Here is a 24,724-nt window from a genome sequence, read left to right as displayed (position 1 = left end):
CAGGTTGTCCTGACTATAATGTGCCACACCTGTTTCCTCAATTGTTTTGAAGTGAGAAATCCCAACCAAAATGCTGCTTTCAGCTGTCGTATCTGCAGGCTATGTCTCTGGTTATTTATCCAATATAACGCAAGGCCAAAGATACGCAAGTTTCAGTTCTTCTTCCCACAGCAACCAAGTTAGCAATTGTCTTTTAAGTGATGCCTAAAAATATTTCTCTCCTAAAGACTTTATGATGATCGGAATACATTAAGGCATTTATGAGTTCTTACGCCTCTTTCATCATTTATGATTCACCTTAATCTTCCAGTGTTCATTTTGACAGAGCTTGTTTTGACTGCCAGCTCCTGAATAAAATCCTCTTCAATGCCTCATAAAAGTGTCAAAGTTAATGAACGAGCAACACAGTTTGTTTCGAAGGCATGTAGCGCATGCATACGCAAAACATTCTTTGGAATGGCAATTGCTTTCCTTCTCTAAACATTCAGTTCAGGAGCACAACAGTTACGCCTAAAATTGGGAAACAGAAACGGACAGCATGGAGGCTAAATCCTACCCTTGGAGAGTTGTCAGTGGCCAATCCTCAAATGGCTTACCAGCAGAAACCAGATATTTCAACACAGTTGCAGAGACCCTAGGAAGAACCTTGGCTATAAGTGGTACTTGGATCAAAAGCTGTTCTTGAAATGAGAAAAGCGGTGCTTGATGCAGTTCAACTATTTGCCCTTACTGCCCTATGCTTTGTCAACTTAACTCTGTGTGTTTCTCAGATGGGTTGAGATTTTGTTGTTCTAACAAAATTAGAATCCTGGTTTCTAGATCCATTTATCATGTGCCAAGGTTATTTATGGGACCCTCAAGAGGCAGACTCTGCTGCCTTGGAGACTACAGAATTTGGGATGCCTCTTGTACAAAGCTGAATCGCGGACAGTCACAAACAATTCCTGTGATTGTGGCACAGCAAGAGCAAAGAGAGTTGGTTACGAGGAAATTAAAATGGCAAGCAGGAGGGAAGAGGAGCAAGTGCTTAACTCTGCTTCCAATAATTCCAGATAAGAATGGATGGATTTGCCTGTTTCCCGTCTGTCAGTTCTGCATGAAATGATTCAGAATTATGTTCCACCTTGTTTCTGTATCAATCTATTGATTTTAACTGCATGAAAATTGGCATGTTTGTATGCTTTTTACCCAGTAATACACATTTTTTTACACAGATTCGTACTATTTTTTGAGCTAAGAACTGTAGTACAGATTTGGCAGCACATGGAGGGGAGACTGTTCATATATATATATATATATATATATATATATATATATATGTCTTTAGCTTACAGAATTATAAAACATACCTCACAGTTTATCACATACACATTCTTATTGTGGACTTCCATCAGCACCTCTGATAATCCTCCATCTTAATCACTTCTTATGCCTTTCTTAACTTACTATTGCCATTAAATCTTTTAACATATCAACTCTCTTTTTCCATTTTTACAATATTTCTAATATTACTCCTCACAGAACTTCTTGCAAACCTGGTGGGGGGGACGGACTGTTCTAATCCATGTATTAGCCTGGGAAGGGTGTATCAGATCAATTCATTTAAAATGCAGACCAAATTAAATCCTTGACGTTACCAAGTTCAAGTGTGAGAAACAGAGACTGCAGGAATTGCTGGAGCCACTGATCTTTTGACCAGGAAATGCAGAAGGCAGCTAATTTTACATAGAAGTGGTTGGGCAACATTGTTCAGTAATCGGCCATACCAGGGGTATAGCCAAAACAGGATGATCTTGCAAGAGGAAGAGGAGAATTGAGCCACTGAATGACACAACAGGAATAGGAGCAGAGTGCATGATTGACTAAAATTCTAAATGTGTCCTTTTATCGTCGTTTGGTGTTACTTGAAGGCTATATCCCTTCATTTAATCTTGATCTCAGTTTCTTTTCATCAAGATGAACAACTGACTTTAATGTCTTTAGCCCAAGCGGGGGGGCGTTGTGCATAACCAGCTCTCTCAGCCATTGCCTGCCTCTGAAAGGGGTGTTGCAAAATCTGCTGCAAGAGGTGGACCTGAAAGTAAAACATTATTATTATTATTATTATTATTATTATTATTATTATTAAAAAGCATTATACATAGACAAAACTACAGAACAAACCCTGGCATCCCAACTGTACAATTCTATGATTATATACACTTTTCTACACAGGTTACAATTAAGCGGTTTTTTCACTCAACAGTTTGTAGAGTTTATGCTTCTATTCCTTGATGACTGTATCTTTAGTCTCTTGAGCATTAAAAGTTAAAGCAAGTTAGCAAGATACCTCAGAAAAGTCATTCCTTTCTGCCTTTTGCGCAGCTGACTCGGCCATCCAGTTTCTGAGCACGTACCTAGGATTTATACCTGTAGCCAAAAATAAGAATCTATTTGCACATATAAAGAATCAGCAGGGGCTTTTCTCTTGAGATTTATTATACTGACATCCACATCTTTTCTTAAGACCGATATAAGGAAGTAATTAAGGATCTGAAAGAAATGGACATTAAAACAGGAAGAAAAATTCATGCTTACAATTCCTTCACCACCCTGCTACTTTCAGAGTGCCTAGAATTAAGTGTGAAATTGCCTGTATTATCACAACACAACAACTTACAGCTGCACTAGTGCAGGAAAAGAGTGTTCCCAAGTTTTCCTGAATCTGAAATATTTAAAAGGTGACAATTTATGATAGGCTTCTTTCATCCTCAATCCTTATTTCTAGGTTATACAATTTTTATATAACTTTACTTTTCAAAAGTAGCACTGATTTCCCATTCTTAACAAGCAAAAGAATGCACCTTCTGTTTTCCCACCACTAGAAACTTGTCAAAGAAAGAGAAGTTCGAAGGTGGCCACTTTCAAATCCCTTTAAATTAAAACTTAACAAGTAAGGCACTCGAGAATGTTCACGGTGTATGTAACAAATGTTTGGGAGGAACGTAATCACAACCAAAGATTTGTTACAGCTCCTGGATGGGGTGAGGGGCTCTGAAACAGCCTTATTTTTTCTCTCCAACTTGTCCCAAACTGGTTAGGGTTAGAAGTCAGACAGCATTTGAAAATGAAACCACCCAATCTATCCACCAGAACAATAAATGCTCATCTACGAAGAGGTTTACAGTGAATTGTGGGATCAGTGGAGATTCTTGTAAACAGACCGAGACTTCAAGTGCGTGTCTGGTAATATTGGGCCAGATACCTACGCAAAGCCCAGAAGCCAGTCATGGGAGCAACCGCCCTCTGTTGCAATTGCTCCCTGTGATATGATGAATGCCTCTGATCTTGGAGGTATTCCAGGATCCTAGAGGTATCCTGAAGCTGATATGGAATGAAAAACCAATACAAGCCTGCAATCCTGGCAGATTAATGTCATTAATATACAACATTAATATATACCTGATGGTGCTTGCTCAACTATCTGTGTTTTAAGTCCTGTAATTCTTCAGGGCCAGCAGGGCAGATGAATGGATTTTGGAGATGAAAGACAAATCTGTTTCTTTTTATATCCAATATGGTAAGCAGCATTAGGAGGCACATATAGCTGTAGCATAATGATAGCTATATGAGGCTTTCCTTTTCAAAGCTATTTTCCCAAATGCTTCAAAGTGCTGCTCAAATCAACCAACCAACCAACCAACCAACCCTTATGTTTACCACCTTAGCCCATGGGAAATGATTAGTGCAGAAAATCTGGAGTTATTCAGGCTTAGGAGCTCGAGTGACAAAGTTATAAGGAGTCATGTACTGAGTGATCCATCCACTCCAGTGTACCTCATCCAGCAGTGCTCTCTAAGATGCCCGGCAAAACTCTTGCTAGATTAGTTTTTATAACCAAATCACTAAGCCCAGAAAACCAAACTGGTAGCAGTCTGGTTGTGAACACAGCAGAATAAAGATTGTGTGGGGAGTCTTTGGACTGCCATGTGTGGCTGGTCATCATCCCTGACCATTAGCCGTGTTTGCTGGGGATCATGGGAGTTGTAGTCCAACAAAATCTGGAAGGCAAACGGTGCCTCACGCCTGATCTACACTGGTGTGCCACAGAGGCAGGTTTCTTGTAAAATCGCTCACTTTCCCCAAATTGGCAATTATTTCTGTCTCAAGAGAGCCTAGAGGAAGGGGCTACTGGTTTTCAAGTCCCACCCCAGCAGAGTTAGCTCTAGGGAAACAAGTATATGGTATATGTGACATGTTAGGTCCCAGCCTGATACCTACTGCAAACATGGCATATTCTACATGGGTGTAAAGTGGGTGGGAACTCAGGAATGGGGGGGGGCATGTTTGCCCTCAGGGAATGGAAATCACAAGAGTCTAAGGTGCTTGGAAACCCAATGTAATGTCACATCAGTTAAACAACTATTGAAAGAAATATCTGGCCTACAGGAAGGGCATGTGACTTAATTGTTGAGAAGAAAATAAATTATTGACTCACTCACTCGTCATTCTTTTGCTTCGCTTGGAATCAGAATCACCTGGATTCCTATATTGTACACACAAAACAGGGTCATGAAGATTAGTTTGTGCCTCTTGCTCTGGGCTTGTTCAAACATATTGATCTCAGGTGGATAAACCATGGTTTATTAAACTGAGAATAAACATCAGGCCCATGCACTTCTCCTTTGTCTTTCCCCTTGTTCAGCAGCCTTAGTGCTTCCATTATTGTTTGTTTCAATCACATTCGGCATTACACCTGAACTGGAAAACCGTGGCTAAGGCTTGACATATTAACTAGGATACTTGATAAGGCTCTGATCTTAATAAATCATGGTTTATTAAGATTGTTACATCTGAACCACAGCCTCTGTCCCATGTCTACAATTCTGCATTTAACTGATACACTACTTGCTATTTTTCCAAGACAACATTAATAAAGTTATTCACAGAAATGCATCATTAATAAAGTATGGGGAAAATGAACTATGCAGGTTTCACAACAGTTTATATTCTTCATGACCAGAAACTGATGATCACGGAATATGCCCAATGCTTTTTTTCTTTAAAAATATTTAGGGGTACTCTCATTTTGGCTCAAGAAACCCAGCATTTTATAGTTCAAATCGGAAAAAATAAATACAGTAAATGGACAAAAGTACAAAGATTCACAAAATGTTTAGGGGTATGGGTACCCCTGTGTACCCCCAGAAAAAAAGCACTGAATATGCCTATGGAATCTACTGGTTTAAATATTCAGTCTATTTCATACACAAGTCTCAAAGTAATACATAAAACACTTAATACACAATGCACAGACTTGAACATGCACTTCCCACTGAAAGGCAACTCCAAAAACATGTACCAATTGTTGGGAAGGAAAATGCTCAAATTTGTAAATCTGGGCGGTTGGGGAGGGGAGAATCATGAGGGATGCTTTTCTTACAGATCCTTTTATATGGATTTGATGACTGGCATGGATAGACCAAAGGGTATTATCAGCAAAACCCTAAGTTGCCTTATAGACAGTCAGGCCATTGGTCAGTCTAGCACAGTACACTGACAATGCTACAAAACTACCATGATTTCAGACAGGAGTTATTGCAAGCCCAACCAAGAACTTCAAGAACACAGTGGGACAAGGGGAAGATTGGCCCCACTGGTATTATTTCTTTGCACTTCCCCACCTCCCATCCTAGCTCTTCAACATTCTCATATTACTACTAAGTTTGCTTAATTGAATTTCTTCTGCTTGCATTAATTGGGTTAGAATTTGTGTGTGTTTTTACCAGGGTTGGGAGAAATCAAAGGACCAACCCGTCAATAATGAGTATGATCATCTGATATAAAGATATCTGATGCATATATTTTTCAGTTTTACACATTCACTTAAAATAAATCAAAACTGCATTATTTTCACAGAGGAGAAACACATTTTAGGATTATTTTTTCTTCAATGCTAATATCTAGCCATTATAGAAAGATGAGTGCTGAGTTAGTGGCACAACTGTTCTGATCCTGATAAGGTATCTGGAAGGGGGAAGGGGGGATCCAGTGAAATTTGAAATTCCCTCCACCTGTAAGTGTCCAGAATTGCATTTCTTTACCTTTTTAACCTCAAGAGGTACAACACAACCCAGCTGGAAAAAAGCTTGTGTTTAGCCACATCTTGCAGAGCCCAAAATTCCTACATGGAAATAATTGATCACACACTATTACTTAACATCAATAATAATACACACATCACTTCCCAATATACGTATAACATGCAGCAGTTTGGGTAGCATATAGCAGTGATATACTCTCCACAAATATTTCTGGTGATCTACAACAGCACTGCACCAAGCTAAGGTAAAATCTGTTCCTTAAGCCAGGAACTGTGGTTTCTCTGTGTATTATAAGCTACAGGAATCATTTCACTAGGCAAAAATCACACACTAGCAAAAAATAGTTCCCCAGAATAAGTAATTTAAATATGTTGGAAACCTGCCTATAAATCAAATGAAGGCATACAAGACATACAAGAAGGCATCCCAGTTGTTTTGGGGTACTGTATATGAATGTCAAACATGCTGGTTTGGGAGGAAGCAAAACTTCTTGCAAGGAAGATGGATTGATTTATGATTCTTGCAATATCTGTGCTGGATTTTGGCCATTGATCCTCTCTGGAAATAAGAACTATCTGCAAGGGAACATAACTTGCCACTGGCAAATTCTTTCCACAAAAAAACAGAATAAGCTATGTTTATTTTTCTCTCAATATATAAAAAATCCTTGTTTGGGAACAGGTCATCTTTTAACCATGCAGGATATTACATCTGGCATCACAAAGCTTATCATCTGGGAGTAATCCTTAGGGCTAGTATTTTTATTGTATCCAGTGCTCCATCTTTCACACCACCAATGATAGTGACTTCCCTCAATTGCTCAAACAGAACATGTAGACAAAATATTCTTTATGCTTCTGGTGAACATGTCAGGCCATGTGTTGAAGTGAGTTTAGGCACATTCCCAGGTTGCAGAGACTTATATGAACCTCTACACTCTGTTGAGCTGCAGAAACTCGTGCTGGGACAATACGTGCCCCAACAGCCCACAGTTCAAGCTCCTCAACACTGAGGGATTACTCTGTTCTTGCTAATGGTGAGACTGTGCATTCCTTTGTAGAGTCCATCTAGCATGGAGGGGAATGTACAAATAGCTTTGCACTGGGCAAGTAGAATCAAGACAAGGTGAAGGCTCAATACCTTGTGGGACCAATCTATTCTAAACCTATTAATAGAAACAGACTACCAAAATACGGGATCAAGGTGAGATAACAAAAATAAGTTCTCAAACCCTTCAAAATCTTCGTAATAGCTGTCACTGCAAATGATGGTCCGTCCATCCCCCACCATTTGGCTTACCTATCAGATTCCTGCATGATGCGCTGCCATGGAAACAGGGACTGAAAAATGTCCACAGTGGAACATGCAGCTGTTTTACTAAGCTCAGCTATCCCTTTTCTTCCCAAAACAAACAAGCGGGCCCCAGTATCCAACCAGTCATTTTCACCCAGTCCTGAACATAATTTCAGTTTCAGTCTCCAACCAATCCTACTTTCACAATTGAATCTTAAAAGTATAATGAGCATTTTCTCTTAATGTCATTATGATGTATTCAAGTTTAAGGACCATTTCACATGTATCCTCAAATACTTTAGGAATGCTGATGCTCTTCAGCTGGTCTTCTGAAATCTCACTGAGCTCCCGAAAAGTCATTGTAAAATCCGCTTTTGTATCTTCCATGAGCTAATAAACATTAAAAGACTTCTGTCAGTTTCGGCTTTAGTTCTTCTGTCAAAGGGCAACTCAAATATTTAACCAAGGAAAGAAACTCACTTTTAGAAGGAATGCAATCAAATAGTTATCGTCCTGATTGTTGCCTAGGAGACCTAATTTTGCTTTGAATAGTTCTGTGAAGCTGCAAGTTAAGGAAATAAATGCATTAATATTACAAAACTAGAGACTCTTTGAAAATTAAGATGCTGACATCTTTTTAAAAGATGGGTTCCAACAATTACATACCGTTTATAATACTGTTCTGGGTATTCCTCAAGTATCTGAGAAGCCCTATTAAGAGAAAATGTGAAATGTTGCAGCAAAATAATTAGATTTGTATAAAACTCACAGATTATAATTCTGTTTTGTCATTCTTTTAAAGAAATCAGAAATTTTCTATTGTTATTCTGAAGGGAAACACATTACTTTGCAACTGAATTGCGCTTTTTTGTCTTTGCATATTTTCCAAACAATACATGAGATACATTTCACATTTAATTTGTTGTTGCCACTATTATATAATGAGTGAAGCTGTTACATTGCAAGATCGAGCACATGTAAGTCAGTAAATGTAAGACCTGGTGCTGCTTTTCTACATTAGTTTGAATCATATCACTTATGGGACTGCATGAGTATGTTTTGTTACTTGAAATTAAAAATCAATTTTTAAAAAGCAGATAGGGGAGTATTAACATGTTGACTGCTTATCACACCAGGTAGTGACATCTCATTATAATGAGGCCGCTTGGGCTTTTCTTCTTAGAAAAACCAATGCAGCATTTCAGCCACATAACGTATAACAATACTAGTGATCTAAAGACCTCTTTTCCTTTTGGCTCTCAAACCCACAGCCAACAACCTTTAGCATGAAAACTGCCTCCTGGATTTGCCTGGCTTTCTGATGTTTCTGTTTTGTCTTCCCAGATTGGCTGACAGCAGCAATTCTGGGGCCCAGTTTATGAAAAAAACTCTGTGATTATGTAGAGACCGTTTACCACCCATCATAAAGGCCATCTTTTATTTTCCTTTATTTATTTATTATTATTTTTTGCAAGCCTAGCATGGTCTAAATAATAATAATAATTTGGTTGAAAAAACAAACTCCCCACTTCCCAAAAGCCCTCCTTTTTTGTTTAGCACATATGGTCATTAAAGAATGTCTCATCTCACGAGCTCTTTTAAGCATGAAGACACTTTTAAGGATTACTTACAGCTGCTTTTGTCTGGGAGCCAATAAAGGGTTTAGAGCCTGTAACAGCTTGTTCAGATTAAACAGTCCGACGTTTGCCTGGTTTCCTATTTTATACCGTCTTTCATCATCAGATGTGTTTGGGACGAAATCTGAAACAAAGTAGTATTCAGAATAAACAACCAACCTTAACATATTTGAGTAAACTCGTATTTCGTGTTGATGCCAACTAACAAAAAGTCCTGTAGGCACTAAAATATTTTGCATAGAAGTCTCTAAACACCAGGATATTAGTTTACATTGGATTAGCCAAGGTCTGATATTTTCCAAAGAAAAGGATACATTGTCAGCATACAAGTTTAAAGATGGCAATGAGTTATTTTCTTATTTCAAATGCAGAAAACCAAAACCAAAACAGAAATCCTTCACAACAGCAGTTCTTACTCCCATCTCCTTGACCTTTCTCCTCCACTTCTTCCAATCCTATTAAATCCTTTTACTGCTCAAATCCGTATAAAGCCCAGAAATTAAAGAAACAATGCATTATAAGTGAATGCATACAGATCTAGTCAAATTCTGTAATTTTTAAAATATTTAATACTTTATATCCCCAAAATAATACTGCATTCACTTGGGCTATACATACCTGGGTCATAACAGTCCATAAAACCAAATGGACCATAATCTATAGTTATGGCTAACAGGCTGAAATTATCTGTATTGCACACACCTAAAAATTAAACAACATTTATTTATTTCAGGTATGCTTTTCCTCCATATTGGCACATAAGGCAGCTTACAACACAATATGCAATATAAAAAGAATACAAAATAAAAAACAAAAACTATCTATCTATCACTACACACACACAAAAGAAAAGCATGAATCCATAATAAAAACGGTCTCGAAACTGACCAACATTGTCATCTAAACAGCATGGTGTCATATCCCAGAAAATGCTGATTTCATATAAATGAAATGTGTGTTACCATCTGAAAGATTTCTCCAGGAATTACAGTCTAGAAACCAGGTTCATTCCTCCATTCCATAGTTAAGAGGTAGTTTACTATTACAATTAAACTGCCCAGAATGGCTGGGGCAACCCAGTCAAGATGTGGGGGCAGATTAAAAATAAATTATTATTATTATATAGTTCTACATGGAACGAGCAGTATGTTTTTTTGCAATGCACCTTAATTGAGGTACAATCCCATTTTCCAATAGATATTTTCTTCCAACCTTGCTAGAAAAGGACAATGTTGTATTTTCCTTAACTGTAAACAGCTTAAAGTTAGGGCCCCATTGAAATCAATGTGAAAAGATAAGTCAATATGAACTTAAATCCCACTAATGTCCATGGGCCCCAACCTACAACTAGCTTATGTTGGATCCGGTCCAATGTTTTTCTTAATTTAGTTTTATTCCGTGCAAATCTGGTTTATTCACATAATTAGTCAACCATTTTGACACCCTCCCAATGTGTGTCCCAAAATGGCTGAAAACAACTAATGAGTACACACACACGCACACTTCAGAAATGAGGAGCCAAGCCAGGCGCCAGGTTGTAAGAAAGGGCTGTAACTGCATGTAAAAGATCTCAGGTTCAATCCCTGGCTTCTCCAGATAAGGCTAGGAGAGACCTTTGTTGATGTCCTGGAGAGCAACTGCTAGTCAGTGTAGACCGTACTAGACGAATGATCTGACTCATTATAAAGAGGCTCATTATGTAGGTTTTTTTGGGGGGGATGGGAAAGACTACACCCTGTTTGTATTTTTTAACAGAACCTAAATATTTCATACCCTTCACTCACAAAGCAACAACACAGTACCGAAAACATATCTCACCATGAGCAAAGCCTACCGACATCCACAAGGCAATCAGACCTGCAGTCTCAGACACTACTCTAGAGAAGAAGGCCTGAAAACAAACACAATTTTACCATGAAAGTTGCTTTAAGAAAATTGTGCAGGGCCCAAGATGGGGAAACGTACAAATATATTTTTCAAGAGTGGTTTAGACACAACGTGGAGCTGTGTTGCCTTTCAGTTCTGCAGTCCCAGGTAAACTAAGAGAAGGTTTTTGCTTTTCATGGGGGAAGAAGGAGCTGAGACTGGGGGGTCATCTACACTTCCACGTGTCCCATGATTTCTAGGCTCAGGTCCAATAGGTTTTCCTTTTGTCCTGCAGCTTTCCTTGAAAAGACCTGCTGTTTACCACAGAATTGGAACAATTGTCAGCCAGGTTTCCTGTGTCTAGAAATCACAGGACAAATTGGGGTAGGGTAGCGGGAACAGGACAAAGAGAATGTGGATGCCCAAGACGAAGTTAAACAATCTCCGCCCCAGTGCTACTTCCACGTTCTTCAAAGGGCTAATTGGGATTTCTAATAAAAAAAATAAACAAGAAGAAACTGATCATGCTTTTCCCACATCATGTCTAGTTTGGCCCATAAACTGTAAACCTCCTGGATAAAGATGATGTCACTTTTGCATTCTTTATATGTTATTGCTAAATACATATTAAACAGAAATAATAGACAGCATACACCAAGTTCTGTTGCCTTTTTAATTTGAAGGCAAGTTTGGATTTGTCAATAAATCATAGATTACATATTCTTCTTTTGTTGTTGCCGTTGCTGTGTTCACAGAAACGCAAAGACTTACCAGATATCTGTTTGAATCATTCATGTCTATTGATGGAAAGTGCTCATCTATGATATGGTCTAACAGCATCCTAAATTACAAATGAAGAGTTTCTTCCATCAAAGACAATTTCGAAACAACACTGAAGGAATTACTCTGTTTAAGATTATATCTGATGCTTGGAAATATTCCTTTAGGTGCCTACGCCTACCTATAAAAGTTAAATTGGGTTGTAGGAAATACAGTGGTACTTCGGGTTACATAAACTTCAGGTTACAGACTCCGCTAACCCAGAAATATTACCTCGGGTTAAGAACTTTGCTTCAGGATGAGAACAGAAATCGTGCTCCGGCGGCATGGCGGCAGCGGGAGGCCCCATTAGCTAAAGTGGTGCTTCAGGTTAAGAACAGTTTCAGGTTAAGAACGGACCTCCTGAACGAATTAAGTACTTAACCCGAGGTACCACTGTATACACTCTTTAATAAGAAGCAATTTTTCTATAGCCAGATTGCAAGTCCATACTAAGTTTTTAGCCACATGTGGTTCCCTCAAGTGAGATTTTATATCTTATTGGGATGGAACAGCATGGTGGATTTGGAGACTTTTGAGAGTTAACACCCAGGTGGCTGCTAGCACTACTATTGAACTATCAACTAAATGTCTTGCATTTTCCCACTCCTTGTACAAGACTGGCACCTGAAAATCTGATGCTGGCTCTTGGAAATTTTCTAGCCTTCTACGTTTGAATCCATATACAGTTGAACAAATTGTTTTGGGTCAGGATCCAAGTGCTCAGTCTGTTCCACTTGGCTATGGGGGTTCTGGACTTGGATGTTTTTGAACTGCAGCATGACAAAAGACTTTTGAAACTGAGAGGAGCTGTAAAACACAACTGAAATGGCACTGAGTTGGAGGAGGGAGGGGGACGCCTGTGCTATTATAAAAAAAAAACCCAAAAACCCAGTGGATGAATGCGAGCCCTTTAGTATCTCATAAAAAAACCCCAATAATATCAGTGACTTCACAGGCCATACAAGAATTTGCAGTAGTTGTAAATGCTTATTTCAACACTGACTCATGGAAAACTTAGTATCAAGTATATGCAATGGCCTCTATACAGGGAAAGCTATTTGCCATACACATTTTTTACAATAACTCTGTATTGTGAAAGGCATTCCACAATTTAAAATGGAATTGCATGTTACCAGTGCCCATAAATTAATACTTTGGAGGGCTGCAAATCTATCCAACGCCTGCTTGCCTAAAAAGAGGGTGCAGGTACACGTGTGTGTGTGCGCGCCAAAGAACTGGTATCTAAAACTCTGAAGTTCTTTTCAACATTTATATTCGTCAGGATCCAAAGAGGCCTGTGTGTAAGTGCTAAGCATTTCCATACACTGCCCCACACAAGTTTGTGTATTCTAATATTCCCATATGGTGGCAGTCCCCTGTACATCATAGAATGCCTCTCTACAGAGTCCCCTAATCTTCTGGGCCAGATTTTCAGGAGATGCAGAAGCCTGTGTTAAGAAGGGGAAGGCTGAAAGGTCCCTGTGCATATGTAGCCTTTTAGAACCCCACTATTTTATTAAATTATCCAGAAGTAAAAACTGATGCAATAAATAAATACTTTCATTCTAACCTTAACAAATCCAGTTCTCCAGAATGAGCTAAAATTTCTAATGATCCTATTCGAAACCATGATTGGGCAACACGCAGAACTATAGCACCTGAAATACAAGTATATGCATGTCAATAAATAAAAATGCACTCTGTTCCAGAGCCCTAGATGTGCTTCCATTTGCATTCAGAACTTCTGTGCTTGTAGATTTGCCCACTCGCGTCAATGGATGGAGCCAGTACATGCTGTCTCTTTTAACTTTTGATTAATCACAGGTTAGCAATACATCTGAACTCTGTACTGTGGTTAATCTTAACTATGGCTTTGCCAAGTGATGACTTTCAAAGCTGACAAATATAAGAGAACAGTAGCATACAAAGAAGAAGCCAGCAAACAAAACAGTCTAAAACAGACAAGAATTTTGGATTATGGCTTGGTCAAGATCGGTTGGAACTGTTTTAAAAAGGATTTATAAGAAACTGGACATAGAAACTGGATGAATACTAATTTGTATTATTAGAAAATTACTGTGAGAGTCCTACTGTGCTGTCTGAGTGGTTAAAATCTTAGCGCTTGGCTTGGGAGGGAAATCTAGGTAAAGTGCCATCTTGCTGAAGGGGGGGGGGGGAGACTGGATTTTAAATCCAGCTGTGATTATTCTGGAGTGCATATGTTAAATATTTAGAATAAATGCTTTTATAGATAATTGTTAGGGAGGCAGGAGTTCCTTTTCCTTTTTAGCTTATAACAAGATTCCTTTATTGTGAATTAAGGAGGGTACACCCTGGAACAAGACATTTGGAGGTGGGAAGTATCTGCAAAAAAAGGCAGGGTGGGAAGGATCTCTCAGGGTGGGAGACTAGGAGACCCAGGTGAGAGCTGGGGGAATCTGCCTAGCTATGTGTGGATAAATGACATGAACTGTACAACATAACTGTGATAAAGGGTCTTCTTGGTTCTTCTTTCTTTTACTTTTTCCTATATAACTGTGTTTTGTCTTTTCTTATAAATGAGTTTGATACAATGACAGTATTCCAAATAGTAATCTGAAATGCAGGAGTTACCTCTTTCTTTCTTAACATTCCCATTGTAGAACCGATCCCTCCACACGTCATCGTCACTCACAACTAAACTGTGCAAAAAGAGAAAATGAGCCGTTAGAATGAAACACCTTAAAGTTGCTTGACATAAGAAGCAGTTTTAAACTGAGTCAGACCATTGGTCAATCTAGCTAGCATTGCCTTCACTGACTGGGAGCAGCTCTTCAGGGTTTCAAACCAGGAACATTCCCAGCCCTGCCTGGAGGTGCCAGTGGCTGAATCTGTGACCATCTGCATGCAAGGCAGATGCCCTATCAGTTTTCATTTCTTCATACAAGCCTACACACAGGAGAGACAGGATGGTGGAAATGTGGCGGCACAAAGAACCCTGTACCTCTGTGACTATGCAGAAAGCACTTCAACGTTGTTATTTTTTGCTTATCAAGCTATTATGGGTGTCTTCAATCCAGGCCATTCAAATAAAATTTGTTTGGCAACATATGGCAGAAGGAGAAGGAGCAAACCACAGGGAGATGGTACTACCTGCATTTGTGATTATTACTGCCTGTAGTGAAGCGAGGAAATTCTAGTAGACAAAACTTTGGTCAAGTAAGAAGCAAAGCATTATGGAAAAACCAAAGGCCAAAGGATTTATGGGGAATGCGTTCTTGTTGCTTTAAGTGGAGACTTGCTGTCTATGGGAGTGAGAATCCTTATCGTGGGCATCTGCAGGAAGGAACCTCTCCAAGTTGATTAGTGGTATTATAGCACCTGGTACCTAAAATGCTGTGTGGGTGTGAATGAGCCATCAACACTAATCACCCCCAGGAATGTGTATCTGCTAAGCCTCTGAGAAATTTAGGAAGGGACTCTTTGATCCAAGGTCCTGAGAACTAACAAGCTCAGCTGTCCCAAGCTATGATATCAGCCAACTAGCTGATTAGCCAATAACTGATTGGTTCAAAATTGGGAAAGGAGTACGCAAGGCTGTATATTGTCTCCCTGCTTATTTAACTTACCGTATTTTTCGCTCTATAGGATGCACTCCCCCCCCCTCCAAAAATTAAGGGGAAATGTGTGTGTGTCCTATGGAGCGAACGCAGGCTCCTTGGCTTCAGGGATAGCCGCCTGAAGCCTTCGGAGTGCAGCGCGAGTTCCCTCTGCGTTCCGGAGGCTTCAGGTTCCTTTCCCTGAAGCCAGGAGAGTCTGGTCTTTGAGCCCCACAAGCTCAGGAGCAGCAGGAAGGCGGCACGCCGCCTTTGCACTGCTCCCCGACCTGGTTTTGAGGCTGGCGGTGGGGGAAAGCAGTGCTTCCCCCCACCGCCAGCCCCACAAGCTCGGAGGGTAGCGGGAAGGCGGTGCGCAGCCTTTGCACTGCTTCCCGACCTGGTTTTGAGGCTGGCGGTTTGCTTGCCTAAGGCCTCCAAGTGAAGCTGTAAGGAAGATGGGACTTCAAGTTCTGGACCTTTCAAAACCAGTTCTCTAGCCGTAGAAGCACACTGGTAGATGCACCAGTTCATACATCTCGTAAGAACAGGTGCAGATAGAGGCAGATGCCACACAGATGCCTAAAAACAAATGCTAAAGTTTTGGGGAAAACATATTCCTTGCTCCCAGCTCCCAACATTTGCAGTGCTTAAGCATCCTATGATCGGTCTGGAGCACACCATGAATATTCATCACCCAACACCATGTGTGCTGCTTCACTCCACTGACTTCCTGTACTCTGTTCCAGAAACCCCAATCTTCAAAGCATGAAGGTTCCGCATACGAATGTTTTCCCTTCTAGCATCACTCTGTGAATGGAGCTTCCTGTTGGCAACACAGGAACACAGAGCTAATAGAGTGGGCCCATCTCCAGGGTGCTCTTGGATAAATTACATGCTCTTTCCCACACTTCTGCCAAGACTCAGCAAGAACGTTGTCAATTAACCGTAAGAGCTGAGATATGACGGCTTCCTATTGCCAGCAATCTAGTGATCAGCTGGGGTTATTTGAGTTAAATATTTATGAAAAGAAGTCTGGAAAGCTTTCTGGAGTACTGCCCTCCTTCCCCACACGGCCTTACCAGGACACCGAGAGTTTCAAAAACAGCAGGCTAAGCAACAAGGCCAAGCAATCTCCTGAACTCAGCGAACTTGGTACACCAAGTTCACGCTGGCTATTGTCTTTGAATCAAACAGCCTGTCACAGCATCATCCAAGAAGGGTTGTAACATTGCTATGAGCTTTCATGCTCATTCAGACAGCCTCATGGGTTTTGCATCAGTCACTGAGTTTGCAAGACCTTCTGCCGAAGCAATTAAGCAGGCTTTCCAATAGGTCATTTGTAAAGGGTCTCTTCTACAAGCAAAAAGTTGTTTCCTGATTGATGCTGGAGAGAGAGAGTTCTGCATGTTCTCAGCAAGCCAAAAACCTGCACAGGCAATCAGAAAGGGTCTTCATAACCACACACTGAATGCCCACCGAATGTCAGCAATATCACACACTTAACAATTCAGCAACAATAGCAAGGCATCTCACATGGTATAAGTGGAATATTAGAGGGAGTTGCAGTGAAGTAGCGTGGAGCTGCTGTTTGAGAACCCTTCTTAACTTTGTGAAAAGTGTAAAAGCTAAACAAAACGATGGTCACAAAATGGCAGTAAATGAATAAGTTGCGCTCCATCAGAAATTAAATCACACACTGTACCTGGCAGGTGAGCACAACACTCATACAAACAAAATCTACTTCATATTTACAAAGATTGAGGAGAAGGCAGATTGGATTTCTCGGGCACAAGCCAAAAAGCCCACAAGATACTGTAAAAAGTACATAAGTGGTCTCCTCCTGATGTAAGTGGAATCAAGTAAACATCAGATCAGGTTCTAAATAAAGTACAAACATGGATACAGTACCTAGCTGCTCTGCTTGTAGGAATTCCAAGATAATGCATAGCCTCACTTCCTAAGAATTCTCGAACAGAAGAGTGGAGCACAGCTCTGCCGTCCCCATTCCTATGAAGAGGAAAACAAGGAATATAAACACTACCCTTTCCTTTTGAATTAGGAAAAGAAAAAAGAAAATGCTTGAGTGGGCAAGGAATTCTGATATAGGGATGATTGAGGAACTTCATCTTGGAAACTTCCTATACGAAGGGATATGATCAACATCTCTGGATTAATGTGTGGATCAGCTTTCCACAGATTACACATTTCTCCAAATGCTGCAATGCATTTCATGAAAGTTTAAACACATCAAAACACATATTTAAAAATAATATTTATTTATTAGATTTATTAGATTTATTACCCGTCCTTCACTGCAAGGTCCCAGGGTGGATCACAACAATGAAGTATACAATTATAAAACAAATAAAACTATTACAACCACCAAACAAGAAAAGTGTATTAAGAAAACGAAAGCACATGCTATCTATTAAACAGTTTAAAACAAGGTTGTGGGTACGAGTCCTGTGTTGGGCAGGAGATTCCTGCATTGCAGGAGGTTGGACTAGATGACCCTCGTGGTTCCTTCCTACTCCATGATTCTATGTAATTCTATATAGAAAGCCAGTTAAAAACTGGGCTAAAGATCTCCTCTTAAGTAGGAAAAATAGGAAATACATGTTTATAAATGGATTTTGAGAGAACCTTTTAAAAAAAGTTTATAGATTAATGTGAAATTCTGGAAAAGGGAAAACTTGCAAAGATGGCATCAATTTACCTATCCTTAGTTACATGTAATGTTTGCCACCGTAGGCCCTGAGCGAATCTGAGCGATGCTCATGAAATGCAGGCCAGGAAAATCAAACCGCTGAAAGTCCAATTCACCCCAAAATTACCCTGCTTTGCACAATTTAGAAGACAGCATGTGGTACAAAACAGAACAGGGAGCTTGCAGAGAAGGAAGCATGGTAGTTCTTTTCATAAGCTAGGTTTCATAAGCTAACGTGAGAAGAGGAAAGAATCACAGGACAATCGCTTTGGGATTAAATAGGCCACAATTTTATTGATTACAGATGTAAGTAGGTCTTGGCATAGGCATTGGGTGTGTACCTGAAATCAGCAAATGCTTTGGCAACACTGTGGCCCACGCTGGGCTGCAACCGCCACTTACTGGTAAGCGGTCCTCATCATTTGAACTATCTTCCAGCTCCTGATGTTTTAATTTTGCCATGCTAGCCTAAACCTGTTCCAGCAAAAAACGTTTGGAAACTTCTTCCCAGGCATAGGCATCATATAAAGCAGGAATTTAAAAGCTGCATGTGAGTCCTTATTTCTACCAGAGAATAGCAGTTTCAGCTCTTAAAAAGATAGCAAGTGTGCAACTAACATCACCCTATGAAACATGTTCAAATGAAATCAGATGTAGACTATAAAGAACCTGCATACCTCCACAAATCCTCCAAAATCCTCAGGACTCCTACAGTTCTCTGCTCAGCATTAATGTGATTTCCCCTAATTACCAGGCAATGCAAGACAGTAAGAGCTCCCCAAAATTGGTATGATGTTACCTTCCGGTAGTTAACATTAAAAGTTATGCTGCCTTCTAGCTATCATGGTTAATGCTGACTAATGGACCTAGGCCCCATTAAATTATCTGGTCCTTCTTAAATAAATAGATAGGTTACAGCAGTGATCGTCAAAACATAAGGCAAAATTCTTTTGCTCCTGATAATTTGAACAAAGGGGTGCTACATGCTACAATTTTATGCAGACAGATAATCTTGTGCTTTGAGGTTGGGATGGTTTTTTAAGCTGGCCAAAGTCATTGAAATGAAAGGTTTCAATTTCAGAATTAAATTAAACAGAAACAAGACCAAGAGCTATCAAGGGTGAATACAGAATAATACACAAAACACATGACAAACCTAGAGTACGGAGTCCTTCCTGAACCTTTCAGCTGCAGCTCCCAGCTGTCACCAAACCTGCAAAAAACCATTGGCATTAGTAATATTAAGAACTGATACAGTGCAGTAGGTAAGGATGTGAGCCCAGAAGTCCCAGGTTTAAATCTTCCCTTAGCCATGAACACTATAAATCAGGGGCTGGGTAGGGCTGCCATACACCCTGATTTTCCAGGACATGTCTTGGAATTCGCCTCAACAAAGCTCAACGAATTTGGTTACCCTAAAAAAAAAAAAATCACCTGCCAATCACTTGGATGGATGGTGATGTCAGCTGATGAGGGTGGGTGTAAAGTGCGTGTCTGTGAGAAACCAGCACCTAATTCATTTGGAGCCAGGGCTTTGACAGCCATAAAACCTGATCCTTAACTTTAAATCAGAACAAACAGCAAACCACAGCATTTGTGTTTGGTCAGCAAGTTATTCCAGCCCAAGTATTTTAATTATCAGCAGTAATATTTCTTAATGTACTTTCTGAAAGATCAGTGCCAGCCATATATCATTTAGAGACCAACTATTCAAAAAGAAGAATGCAGTACCTGTTTGTATAAACACCAATCAAATGGGCTCTTCCGTCACCCAGCTGACCTGCCCAGCTACCAAACTAACAAGGAAAGAAGAAATTAAAAAATCCCAGTCACTATTCGGTATTATTTACAGCAGATTTATAACTGGAAAATCATTCCTAAATCTTCTGGTGATGGTGAGATTCAACATGTTAGAAAAACAAGTCCTGCAAATTTCCTAAAAGCATGCTTCAGAGACATAGAAACAGATTGGAGCGGTGTTAGCCAAGTTATATTTTGTTCTGTTCTATCATGACAGAGAAATATGGCAATAATAGGAATCAGAGATGGAATTCCTGAAATATTTGCAGACTGTAAGTCAAGGCAGAGGAGCTAAAGCTCAGGTAAGATAGAGCAAGTATTATTATTGACCTGATGGCCACCATATCTGTGGGCCAGAGGCAGAGATCCCAAGGCAATTTTTGCACCAGTGACAAGCTGTATAAAGTCCTCTGAGTCTGAGATGGATATATCCAGGTCCAAAATATCTTCCAAGACTTCCTGGAGGGAGAATGACAGCACAGAAATCACTTAGAATACAAAAGACATTCCTTATAGTTGGAAATGCCACTTAATTAGTGATTATATATATATATATATATATATATATATAATATAATATATAATATAATTATATATATCTATCTATCTATCTATCTATCTATCTATCTATCTATCCCCGGCTGCTACTCCTCCCTCCTCTCATAACACACATTCTATTTATCAAGAACACAGTGAGCTGAATCTATCTATTGTTTAGGGCAAGGCTAGCAACAGTTGGGCACTGTATTTAGTCACTGCAATAGGTTTGCAATTATGTGAGAAACTGGAGCACCTCCAGTGCTAAAGTTCAGTGTCCTCAGCTTCACTCATAGGATTACTGTGTGGGCTTAATGGAATGAGAATTGTAAAGCATGGCGTTTCCGTACGCTGCTCTGGTTCGCCAGAAGCAGCTTAGTCATGCTGGCCACATGACCCGGAAGCTGTACGCCGGCTCCCTCGGCCAATAAAGCGAGATGAGCGCCGCAACCCCAGAGTCGGCCACGACTGGACCTAATTGGTCAGGGGTCCTTATAATACACAAAAAAGTGATGCACCCAGACTCAAATGGAAATTCATGTCACATTTTCAGCACAACAGTTGCCAAAGAGCCATGTGGCAACTCCTCTCTGTACTCCACCAGCAGTGTAGTCTTTTTCTTTTCCTCTTAGTTGTAATTATAGTAAAAAAAGAAAAGCATCCTTTCTGTCAACAGCTTGTGGAATATGTAAATCAGGCCCCATAAAAATTAAGGAGATTGGGAGCGCACTCACTGGGCTCACACACACCCCTCTTCCCCTCTAATACAGACCTTTCCCCCTCCCCTTTTATTTTGGAAACAATGCTGATTAGCATCACACCTTTTCAAAAATCAGAGTTTACACATCTTTTTTTCACCTGTGGTTGCAAACTGGTTTGGTGCTAACTGTGGTGAAAACTCCAATGCAGGTGTCATGCTAAACAGCAAGGAAGAGAGGTGCAGTGCTTGTATGACAAGCATGTCCAACAGGTTGACTGCAATCTACCAGTCAAAAAAGAAAGAAAATAAAAATACGTAAAAATAATTTTTCCTCCCTCAAAAAAAAGAATCCGGGGACACTTTTTTTTTTAAAGAGGAAAAAAGTTTTTTAAAAAAATTATGTAAAAATATATTAAGAATACTATCTTCTCTTCTGTGGTCTCCTCTGCCGCGTGGCCTTCCTCTGGGCCCCAGCCTGCTCTCTTGGAGCGCTAGACGCCGTGGAGTAGGCTCAGTCGGACCTGGGCTCGGCCATGTGTCCTTGTCCTCCCGGTGCTCTCCTACCTCTCTTCCTCAGTGGCAGCAGCAGCAGCAAGGTCAGGGCTCCCCTCTTTTTTCTCCTTCCTCTTCCTCTTTCTTCCTTCCCCTTTCCTCTCCTCCTTCTCCCTGCGTCAGCTCCAGGGTTTTCCTGGCCCCGGAGTGCCGCTGGGCAGGTGGCCGGGGGCTCTCACTCCCAGCTTGTTTTGGGTCATGGGGGGTGGGGTGGTCAGCGGTTTCCCCCAGCTGACGCGCCGGGCATCCCCGGTTCCCCCTTGGCAGTGGCGACGGCAGTGGCAGTCTCAGCAGCCCGGAGCCAGCCTGGTAACGCAGTTGGCTCTGGCTGGCTTCAGGAGATACTCACTGCTCTGGCGCCTGCCATTTTGCCTCGCCGGTAGTCCCCATATGATGTGTCTTGTGCCGTTGAACTAATCACGCAACATTCATTTCCTACTAATAAATCTACAACACTTAAAATATAAATCCGGGAACATTAAATGAAATCAGGGGACATTCCGGGGACGGATTTTGTCCAGGGACTGATTTGTAAATCCGGGGACTGTCCCCGGGAAATGGAGACATCTGGTAACCATAACTTTGGGTCTTCCTCCCCCCAAAAAGCTCAACAACTTTGGTCAATCCAATGGGTAGATCACTGCCAGTTTTTTTTTATAGTGGGAGTAGATTGCAGTCTCTTGGGAGTTGGACATGCCTGTTGCATGAGAAGGGAAGGAGGCAGGAATAACACATGAACCCCGGAGGTGTTTCTGAGCTGGAATACATGCAGTACAAATCTTTCGTGTGTCATTGGAGCTTTGGACTTGAGTAAACTCAATAAATTACTCAGTTTGAAGCCTTGGGGCATTGATCTGAAGTGAAAAGGGAGGTGAGAAAGAACAAAAAAGGGTGGTGTTTGATCTGTTCTGTAAGATAAAGAATAATTACTTCCACACCTACGTCCTATGCACTGAGTTCCACCAGCGCAGAGGCGGGGGAATTTTAAGGGATCTTCGCAAATGTTCTAGAAAGTTTTCTGGCAAGGAGCTGAATGATGAATGTAGAAGTTCAATACGCCCAATGCAAACTGGGCCACAATATAATTCTATTCAATATGCTATGCAGCTTAAATTTTGTGTACTCAACAGATTCCTAATATTTTCTAAAAGTTGCAAATCAGCAACCTTGCATCACACAGTTAGAGGAATTCCAAATAAATAAAATGAAGCCTAACCTTTGAGACAGCTACAAGCAGAACTCTGGATTTAAATGGTGTAGGGTAGACAAATGAAAAAATGACGTCTCGCACTTCACGAATATAATTCTCTTGAATATGATCAATGGGAAGTGTGGCTAAAAGGAACAAGCAAAATATTTTCACATACCATTCCTGAGGACTAGCTGTATTAGTCATTTGACTAAAAACAACAGATTCCTGTTTGTGAACTGCATCTAATGATGTGGAGTTTTTGACAATGAAAACCAACAGAGTTTTAGCTACTGAATTACTGCTACTCGAAATATATATTAAAAAGTAGTGCTGTTGATTCAAACCCAGGGAAAGTGACGCACACTTAAATGCAGCAGTGGCTGCAAACTCATTTGCCACTAACAAGTGTCCCAGTCATCTGCTAAGTAGAACACCTGGCAGCACCCTTCCCCAAAGCTTGCATTTGCCCCGCTGTTTGGAAAAAGTAAGAAAAGAAAGTGTTTCTTATCTCCTCTGTACTCAGCAAATTAAAGAAGATCCTCTCTCCAGTTGCTGGAAGATTCGGGAGGTTGGCTGAGACCACAATAAATGACAGACTATGCCTACCTGAGCTTTTGGGAGCCGTATATAAATCACATTTGAATCAACAGGTCCCGAAAATAATTTTTTTCTTGTTCCGGTGAAACTTAAGCACAGCTAATTCTCTCTGGTGTTCAGCTATTATGTAATCAGGCAAAATGTTCATCCAGATAAGGTGACCTTTACAAGTAATTCTGCCCAGTTTTTCTTTTTAATATGCTGTATGCAAAATATTATATTAGTATGCCACTAGTTGAAAAGTACCTGTGAATTTTTCTGTGGAAAGTCTCCAGCCACCAAAATGAGATACTTTTCTTTTTCTTTCACAATAGTCTTGATCCCAGTTTGATTTGTTGATGTAATCATGCACATGGCTAAAACCACTTGCAGCGGTTATAGAGTCCACGAGGCAGCATCCAGACTGACACACCAGCATTAACCAAATGGGAAATGCCAGAGCTGCACCATACCTTGACATACTGAGTCCTAGAACTTTTCTTAATGAGGTCTCAACTTTCTAAAAAAAGAGAGAGATACAATTACAGTGAAACCACGGTTCTAGCACAAAACCTTTCGTATTCAGGAAAATAGCCCTTCAACACTTCCCTATATATATATATATTTTTAAGCCATTGAAAATTATTTCACATTATTTGGCAAAGGATGACCCTGGGAATTTTCTTTTTTAAAGTCTTTCTTTGTTTTCAATATTATAGAGGCAGCTATCCACCAGCAACTTTTGCTGGACTTGGGAGTGGGAAGGCCCGAGTTCAAACCCCCATTCTGCCATGAAGCTTGACTGGGTAATCCATTTTCTCTCAGTCTAACTCAACTCACAAGAGTCGTCGTGAGAACAAAATGAAGTAGGAAGAAAGCCATATACGTATGCATGCTGCCTTGGGAGAAACGGCAGAACATCAAAAAAGGAAATAAATATGGAATAAAAGTCCAACTTGTCCTCAAATATAAGAACAAGACAATGGGCCACAAAGGAAGAACCTTTAAAGGATGTTTGTAACTCTCCTCATTTCAAAACACAATTCAAAGTGTTGGTGCTGACCTTTAAAGCCCTAAACAGCCTCGGCCCTGTATACCTGAAGGAGCATCTCCACCCCCATCATTCAGCCTGAGGTCCAGCTACGAGGGCCTTCTGGCGGTTCCCTCACTGCGAGAAGTGAGGTTACAAGGAACCAGGCAGAGGGCCTTCTCGGTGGTGGCACCTGCCCTGTGGATGCCCTCCCACCAGATGTCAAGGAAATAAACCACCATCTGACTTTTAGAAGACATCTGAAGGCAGCCCTGTTTAGGGAAGTTTTCAGTGTTTAATTTTTTTTGTTTTTAATATCCTGTTGGAGCTGCCCAGAGTGACTGGGGAAAC

General features: G+C 40.4%; 1 protein-coding gene across 8 annotated transcripts; it reads right to left on the bottom strand.

Moving 5' to 3' along the window:
- Positions 1-1,858: 1,858 nt before the first annotated feature.
- On the bottom strand, positions 1,859-24,134 carry LOC128424200 (protein adenylyltransferase SelO-like). 8 transcript variants are annotated; one of them, XM_053410103.1, is made up of 19 exons: positions 23,611-23,947; positions 22,792-22,910; positions 20,117-20,245; positions 19,718-19,782; positions 19,143-19,199; positions 17,188-17,286; positions 14,315-14,382; positions 13,272-13,359; positions 11,651-11,720; positions 10,832-10,904; positions 9,632-9,715; positions 9,008-9,137; positions 8,043-8,087; positions 7,857-7,938; positions 7,674-7,766; positions 6,084-6,163; positions 4,482-4,525; positions 2,330-2,409; positions 1,859-2,074 (listed from the first exon to the last, which is right to left on the bottom strand). In XM_053410103.1, exons 1-19 carry the CDS (start codon positions 23,822-23,824, stop codon positions 1,952-1,954), a joined length of 1,743 nt encoding a protein of 580 aa, XP_053266078.1. In that variant the 5' UTR covers positions 23,825-23,947; the 3' UTR covers positions 1,859-1,951. The 8 variants fall into 8 exon arrangements, 7 of the variants coding, with proteins under 7 accessions (XP_053266078.1, XP_053266079.1, XP_053266080.1 ...); XR_008332949.1 differs by having other exon boundaries at positions 1,971-2,074; positions 4,478-4,525; XM_053410104.1 differs by lacking the exon at positions 9,632-9,715 and having other exon boundaries at positions 23,611-24,134.
- Between the last annotated feature and the right edge of the window lie 590 nt (positions 24,135-24,724).

This window comes from Podarcis raffonei, chromosome 12 (assembly GCF_027172205.1).
Source record: "Podarcis raffonei isolate rPodRaf1 chromosome 12, rPodRaf1.pri, whole genome shotgun sequence".
In the NCBI taxonomy this organism is placed as follows: Eukaryota; Metazoa; Chordata; class Lepidosauria; order Squamata; family Lacertidae; genus Podarcis; species Podarcis raffonei.
Note: the sequence above shows the minus strand (reverse complement) of the source record. Positions and strands in the feature narration are given on the sequence as shown.

Coding starts and splice junctions, on each gene's coding strand:
- LOC128424200 (XM_053410103.1), bottom strand. CDS start 23,824: ATGTCAAGGTATGGTGCAGCTCTGGCATTTCCCATTTGGTTAATGCTG. Junction 8,088..9,007: donor GCTCCCAGACAAAAGCAGCT/GTAAGTAATCCT, acceptor TTCTCTTAATAG/GGCTTCTCAGATACTTGAGG. Junction 4,526..6,083: donor TACCTCTTGAGGTTAAAAAG/GTAAAGAAATGC, acceptor TGTACAATATAG/GAATCCAGGTGATTCTGATT.